This window comes from Camelina sativa, chromosome 7, assembly GCF_030686135.1.
Source record: "Camelina sativa cultivar CO46 ecotype springtype chromosome 7, ASM3068613v1".
Classification (NCBI taxonomy): Eukaryota; Viridiplantae; Streptophyta; class Magnoliopsida; order Brassicales; family Brassicaceae; genus Camelina; species Camelina sativa.
Window position 1 is genome coordinate 27,448,442 of NC_141886.1, and position 7,812 is coordinate 27,456,253.

Genomic DNA, 7,812 nt, shown 5'->3' on the forward strand with positions numbered 1-7,812 from the left:
TAGCAACTAAAAATTAAAATAAGTAAACAATTTTATAATTTTGCATTTTATGGTATATATATAATTTATCTTATAATTAGATTCTAAATAAAATTAAGTTTTATTTTATCTATTTACTTTTATATAAAACCTTTTTAGGTTAGGTTTTGAATTTTTACATTTTTATTTTTGAAAATTTTAATAATCAATTTACTTTAGATTAGGACCCGCCCGATGTGCGGGTTTAGAGTTTTTAAAATAAAGTAAAATTTAACAAAGAATATTTAATTTTAATTTTCACAAGAACTTGCAAATTTAACAAAGAATATAAAGTAAGTATTTTTAGTAAGTAAAAACTATCTATAAAAGTAAATAGATACACCGAGGTGTCCAATGTAAATATTTGGTGTAAAAAATGCGACTCTGCGGATGAGACTATTAATCACATTTTTTTTTGAATGCCCTCACTCGTGGGAAGTTTAGGATTTATCTCTACCTCCGGTCTCATCAGAGAGTTTTCCATATGAGTCGGTGTACTCAAATTTGGATTTTGTTTTCTTGAAGGATGTCTCTCAACAGGGTGATCATGATCAACTTATTCAATTAACATGATTTTTATAGGCAATCTGGAATGCCATAAATAAAATAAAAATTAAGGTTTAGAGATCGAGACGAATGATATAATTGCTTAGGCTTTGGGCGATAAGTTAACCTGGGAAGAGACACTATCTTTTACGGCGGTCATGTCGGCTCCATCTCCGTCCTTGGATATCCAGGTTTCTTCACCTTGTTATCAAATTGATGGTTCTTGGAAAGCAACCAATGAACATTCATGATTGGGCTGGTGGTGTTGCGTTGGTGAGGAGCGAACCTTGTTGTTGGGGGCCAAGTGTCTAAGACGGAGCCCCTCCCCCCGACATTCAGAGTTAGAAGAGTTGTTGTAGGTCATGGAGCGGATACGTGCTTAGTTACTCACTATGGTGCATTCCCCTGAATATTGGCCATCCTTCTCCAACTTGCTCGATGAGTTAAATTCGTTGGAGTTTTTTCCACTATTCTCCATCTCTTAGATCCCGCATGCGACAAATTCGAAGGTGGATTGTCTTGCCCGTGCTTCGCATTCTCTTATGTCTGAAGTTTCATTTGTAAACCCCTTCCCTCTGGCTTAGGCAACTAACCGAGGAAATTCCTTTTAATTTATTAGTTTGGTTGAAAAAAAAATAGATACACTTTTAGTTAAAGAAAATAGTTGTAGATGAGTTCAAAAGTATTAAAATTAAATTAAATTTAAAAAAGAATATATATTTAATTCTTTTCGTAAGTAAAAACAATGTATAAAACTAAAGAGATAAACTTTTAGTTATAGAAAATAGTTGTTTTTTTTTGCTATAATACACTAATGTATATCCATTTACAAATCTACTGTCTACATTACCACTAAAAGTTTATTTGTACACATAAATATATTTTACTGTTAAAATATACTTTTTAGTCTTAACTAGTACCAACAAATTGTTTTTATAAACACATTAAATAATCTATTATATGTCTCTTCATTTTAACATTTTTATAGTTACAAAAACGCATACGTTAATCTTATATACTCCTATTATATATATTACAATAGCAGTCTTCTGAATAATTTATTTGATTGGTGAAAAAAATATGAGACGATTTATTTATTTTTTTACTTCAACAATATGAGTATTTACACTTTTTAGAAACAATAACTAATTGTATAATTTTCACAATCATTTTTTATCTTATATAAAAAGTAATATTTTTCTTGTAATATAGCAACTTAAAATTAAAATAAGTAAATAGTATTATAATTTTGAATTTTATGGTATATATATATATATAATTTATCTTATAATTAGATTTTAATTAAAAATATGTTTTATTTTATCTATTTACTTTTATATAAAACCTTTTTATGTTAGGTTTTAAATTTTTACATTTTTATTTTTTTTTAAAATTTTAATAATCAATTGATATGTGTCAACATCTGAATGATATAATTAACAGGTGTCACGATCTTGTTAATGAGTAATTTTGTCATCAAGGTTTATGTAATAATATATCACATTTATTATGTTCCAACTGTTATTGCATCCGCTGGTCAACCAGTCGTAAACCTTCCGCAAACGCACCAATTTTAAATCGCTAAATCAGTCGTTCAAAACGCTTAATAACGTTTGAAACCGCAATCATCCGCTTTCACAATCTTCCGCAATCGCAATCGCAATCGCAACTGCAGCGTTTAAACCTGTCAGGTCCTACGCAAAAATAGATAACAATAATTATAATAACATCAACTTATCGTTTCAAGCCATTTGTCGCAATAAAACCTAATTGTGATGATCTATCCGAGTTTTATCTGGTCACGTAATTAGATTTGACTGGATAAAAATTGTCGGTTTCAAACAATTAATCAATTGTTAGTAGATAAGATATGTTATTTGTTTCTGTCTCAACTCAAAAAGTGTTTGGTGGAAGGAGCTTTGTTGAAATTTTATTTGGAGTTCAAAATCTCATACAAATTCTAACATGTTCAGAAATAACAGTTGGGTTTAAATTTAAAATTTCTAATGTTTTTTTTAGGTAGTATCTGATAGAGATCGAGAATCAAAAACTCAAAGCTTAGTGCCACGTGGAGGAAGCTAAGCCCTTGCAAAAATTATGAAGACACGTGGCAGGCCTGGTAAACGTATCAGTCCTCGTGACGACATTATAATAAGCTCGTCGTACGTACTACGTAGCCGCTTGAGGACTAAAACAAAGAAGGGTATTTACGAACTGACGAAATTGCCCATTAAAGAGACTGTGAGATGTCGGTAGACTACGATAGCCACGTTCCAAAGCTCCTTCGGATATCAAGTACAAGCCGTGTGACACTAACAACAAAGAAGAGCATATTTTATTACAATTTTGTTTGAATATTTCCTCGTGGTCTTTAGGAAGTCCTCTGCAGTCTGCATCCCCCTTAGATCTTTTCGTGTTCATTAAAATTGTCTGTCTCATTTCCCATTATTTTCTCACGAGTAGAAAATTCAGATATTTTGTTAGGTTAAAGGTGTCCAGTCTCTCAACTCTCTCAACCCGACGTCTGGGACATATACAATTAATTCAGATGGTAATATAGTAAAGAAAAAAACAAACAACAATTTGGCTTTAATCTGTTGACATCACTAAGAAAATATATATCAAATACTATTACATCAAATCAAAACAGGTTTGTTTTTTTGTTAATTACAAGGCTCTAGTTAACCGGACCCACGGAAACCTTGTCGTATTTATATTAACCGGTCTCAATTCCTTCCACCGTTGGTTATATAAGTAGTAAAGCCTAAGGTCCCTTTTAACTCCATCCCCACCGTTTCTTTGGCTTAAACCACCACACAAAAAGCTTTGCTCTTCTCTCCTTCCTTCACCAATTCTCTCAACAACAGGTTACAACTTTTGAACAACAGCACATATGTTTTTGTTTCCCTCTTTCTGCTCGATTATGCGAATTCGTTAGCTGTTTATGGCCGTTTTATATATATATATATATATATATATATATTTATTGTGTTTGATGATCGATTTCAGCAGGTTTTAAAGATGGATATTTTCGACAACTCTGATCTCGAGTACCTCGTTGATGGTTTTCACGCTGATTTCGATGATGATGAACCACCCTTTGGAGAGGTAGTTGTCACGAGTGATTCTGATTCGGATTCTGATTACATGGACTCCGAGTTCGAGCTGGTAATGATATATACTATGTTTATTCTGCTCTGTTTTAAACAAAGGCTGGTGATTTTTTTGTTGGATGTGATGAATGAATTAGTAGGTAAACTTGTGTTATGTTATTTTTGTTAGACGCAGAGTAAGCTGAGCACTGATACGTCAGCGTTAGAAGCTAGGAATGGAAAAGATATCCAAGGGATCCCATGGGAGAGACTGAATTACACTAGAGATAGATACCGTGAGAACAGATTGCTACAATATAAAAACTTTGAGAGCCTCCATCGATCACGACAACACCTTCATAAGGTTTGTTCTGCAACTATATTTATATTGAAAGATTTCTGATTTTTGAGTTTTTTGTGTTCATGTTCATGTTCATGTTCATGATCATTGGTATTATTTTATATCTGACAGGAATGCTTGCAAGTAGAGAAAGGGAAAAAATTTTATGGCTTTCAGTTCAACACAAGGCTTGTCAAGTCCACTATTGCACATTTTCAGGTAAAAGATATTTGCTTTTTACTATGTTTCTTGATGTGTAGAGTCTTTTACAATTCACTCTGTTGCTTTCTTCAGCTCCTGTGTTTATTATTATTAATCGAGTCAGCTACTGCTATATGAGATTAGATAGTTCTTGTTCCATGCTGCTTTCTTCAGTCTCACAATTTTTTCACACCCAAGTGATTGTGTGAAGATGACAATTCAAAACTTATTTTGAAGATGAATAGCATGTGTATCTGTTGTCAGTGTTTATTCTGTTGGTTAATTGTGTTTGATCTTAGAATTTGCGACACCTCTTCCTCTTTTCTTAATGTTCATTGTTCCCACACCTCAGCTCTGCAGCTGGGGGGTTGATTCACACCAAGTCCTTTTCTTTTGCAGATAAATAACTTCAAGGGTGCTTAAATTTAAACCTGCTCGTTCCTAATAACCTCTCGAAATATAATAGTTTAGATTCGATATTAACTCAGGTACAATAATATTGTGTAAGGTTCTAACTTATTCAAAAAAAAGTGTCATGATATGTGTCTAGGATGGTCCAGGCAGAGTTGATAAATCTAACTCTAACTGGTCGAGGCAACTTTTTAACATTTTTCATAGAGCTTCATACGCCTATAAAATTATAGTGACAGAGTGTATTAAGATTCCCTTGCACTATATGTTGCTCAATGTTCATTGTTAGACCATCGGGAACTATATAGAAAGACTTGTCGCTAACTCTGCTGCATTTGAGAAACAGTTACTACATGCCTTAACCTTTCTTAAACAGGTTGGGAGAGCAGCTGGCGCCATAAGGAAACCTTTGTTAATATGGTATGATAGGAAATGTTTTGTTCATCTACAAGGACTCTCTAACTTTGTCATCCTTCTTTCTTGCAGGGAATCATTTTGTTTGAGCTTACATATTTCTGCATTTTTATGAGTGCTTCAATGTGATCTGCATTTTTCGTGATACCAATGCTCTTATGCTTATTATTCATCCTTATAATTTTGGTCTTCTTTTATCTTTTTCCCCCTGGCACAGTTTATTCATAGGTCTCTAAACCATTAATCCTAAAATTCGAGACATTATAGATATTAGTTTTGATTCTTTTCAAGTTCATATTTGATACTCAAACGGTTGTTTTGTTTCCTTCTTGGTTTGTGTTTTGTGTGAGAACTTGCATGTTCTCTTCTTTCTTTCTTTTTTTTGTCTAAGATGACCAGTTGTGTCTTATGTGAGAATCCTAATCTCGATTGTCTCATATTCACAGCTGAGGAACTTGGTATGGGCAACATCAAAGCACGATGTGTTTTTCATGAATAACTACTCTCTCATGCATTGGTCATCTTTTCTGCAAAGGGGCAAAGAAGTACTTAATGTGGCGAAGCCCATTGTTCCTGCAATGGTGAGCAACCTTACTTGTTCCTGAACCTCGGAATCCAACTCTATATTAACATTGGTATTTTCAATCTGCAGAATCAGACTGGATCGTTATCACAGTCTGTATCAAGAGTCCAGATAAGTACCATGGCAGTTAAAGACGATTTGATAGTTGCTGGAGGGTTCCAAGGGGAGCTTATCTGCAAGGTATATATTAAACACATTTGGTGTTCTACAATCTACAGTGATCTATTAGTTAATTTGGTTTCTGACTTAGCGTGGTCTCTCTGATTGCAGAGAGTCAAGGAACCTGAGGTTGCGTTCTGCACTAAACTAACATCAGCTGAAAACGACATCACCAATTCTGTTGACATATACAACACACCTACGTAATTACTAAAACAGAACATACATTGGTTTTAGAAATATCAAACTACTCTAATCCTTGTTTTCTTAATCCATGTAGTGGCTCGTTAAGGGTTATGGCTGCGAACAATGACTGTACCATCCGCCAGTTTGATGCTACAAGCTTCACCTTCCTCAACAGTTTCACCTTTGATTGGTCTGTAAATGTAAGTCATCTCCTTCTCTTCACTCTGCTGTTGTTATCTGCCCTAATCTCAAAAGTGCTGTTATTTATGTTTTCGGTGCGTCTCTGTCTGTAGAACATCTCCACCAGTCCAGACGGCAAGTTAGTAGCTGTTCTAGGGGACAGTCCAGAGTGTTTACTAGCCGATGCCGGATCTGGAAAAGTGATCCACGGACTAGAAGGCCATCTAGACTACTCGTTTTCGTCAGCATGGCACCCAAATGGTCAGATCCTAGCCACTGGTAACCAAGACACAACCTGTAGGCTATGGGACGTAAGGAACCTGTCTCAATCACTCAAAGTGCTGAAAGGAAACATGGGAGCAATCAGAGCCTTGAGGTTCACGTCTGATGGACGGTTCTTAGCCATGGCTGAGCCAGCAGACTTTGTACACTTGTTTGACACGGAAGCTGGTTATAGTCACTGTCAAGAGATTGATCTGTTTGGAGAAATCGCGGGTATCTCGTTTAGCCCAGACACGGAAGCGTTGTTCGTGGGAGTTGCTGATCGTACGTACGGCAGCTTGTTGGAGTTTACCAGAAAGCGAAACCACTCGTATGTTGATTCCATATTCTGATCGAACTATTCAGCTTGTCAGTGAGATTATTATGGTTTTAATTATCTAGTAGTGGGCCTTTGGGAGGGGTTTAAGTCTTTGTTTTTGCATGACTTCCCCTTTGTCATGTTAATGTGGTTTTTGGAATTTTTCATCATACATATATATTTTCTCTATGTTAAGTCATATTTTGACTAGGGGGCTGATCATGCTTACGCGTCCGGACACCCGGATCCGAATAAAAAACCTAAAAACTAAACTGGGTCTCCAATTTTAGCATCGCTTCATAACAATTTGTTTAATGGGCCGTTAATAATTGCAAATCGAAGTACCACAACAGCCATAACACCAAGGCTTTATTTATAAAAGAAACTGAAGGTTGCAGAATGTGATTTGGTCGATGTGGGACAAAAAACAACAGCTACAAGTTTTGTAGGCTTCAAATAGTTGAAGTAGCCCAACTCGTTAATCAGACGGTATATAGAAGAAAATTTCGTTTTCGACTGTGTGTGGAAAGATGTTCTTCAACATATAGTAGCTGATCAAGCTACGTTCGGCTGGTTTTCAACTGAGTATTCGAATTTTGTGATTTATAATGTTGTTGGTCCCTTAAACAAAACTACTAGCTTACATTTTAAGGTAGTTGATTGATTAAATATGCTGTGATACAATGATTGATATATGAGAACTTGAGATTGAAATGGTATTAGAGCAGCATCTAATACTACAAAAGAGTAGGCATAAAGATGATTAGGTGATTTGATGGTCGAGTTTTTTTTTTTCCTCAGACGAATAAAACAATTAAGGATGTGTCATATGTGTGTGAGCCACACTAAATCTAATGTTTTTAGCTTTACGAAACATTCCTCAATTATATAACACCTAACCTTTCTTCTTATTCCAGAAAATAAAGAGTAAACTGGATTCTCTATCTTTACAATAAACCTTTTTCTTTTAAACGTGTCACATATTTTAAATTGCATTCTAACATCTAATAAGAGACAACAAATCTTTTGATATTTGTCATCGAAAATAGTGGTGTTACAATCCAACTTGGGAACTATGTGCTATACTGAAAAGACAGTTGTA

At 34.7% G+C, this 7,812-nt stretch overlaps 1 protein-coding gene across 6 annotated transcripts; it reads left to right on the forward strand.

Annotated features, from left to right (window-relative positions):
- The first annotated feature begins 3,212 nt into the window (after positions 1-3,212).
- On the forward strand, positions 3,213-6,920 carry LOC104702590 (putative WD repeat-containing protein C2A9.03). Of its 6 annotated transcripts, none has more exons than XM_087457179.1 (10): positions 3,306-3,431; positions 3,577-3,732; positions 3,847-4,020; positions 4,129-4,215; positions 4,985-5,028; positions 5,469-5,603; positions 5,675-5,785; positions 5,876-5,967; positions 6,045-6,150; positions 6,244-6,920. In XM_087457179.1, the coding sequence occupies exons 4-10, from the start codon at positions 4,131-4,133 to the stop codon at positions 6,742-6,744; spliced, it is 1,074 nt and encodes a 357-aa protein (XP_087313305.1). In that variant the 5' UTR covers positions 3,306-3,431; positions 3,577-3,732; positions 3,847-4,020; positions 4,129-4,130; the 3' UTR covers positions 6,745-6,920. The 6 variants fall into 6 exon arrangements, with proteins under 6 accessions (XP_010416773.1, XP_010416774.1, XP_087313305.1 ...); XM_087457180.1 differs by having other exon boundaries at positions 3,343-3,431; positions 3,574-3,732; XM_010418471.3 differs by lacking the exon at positions 4,985-5,028 and having other exon boundaries at positions 3,213-3,431.
- Positions 6,921-7,812: the final 892 nt, after the last annotated feature.

Bases quoted from the DNA above. Each gene is read 5' to 3' on its own strand.
- LOC104702590 (XM_010418471.3), top strand. From the start codon at position 3,586: ATGGATATTTTCGACAACTCTGATCTCGAGTACCTCGTTGATGGTTTT. The intron at 3,733-3,846 runs GTAATGATATAT...TATTTTTGTTAG, and splicing joins TGGACTCCGAGTTCGAGCTG to ACGCAGAGTAAGCTGAGCAC. The intron at 5,604-5,674 runs GTGAGCAACCTT...TTCAATCTGCAG, and splicing joins AGCCCATTGTTCCTGCAATG to AATCAGACTGGATCGTTATC.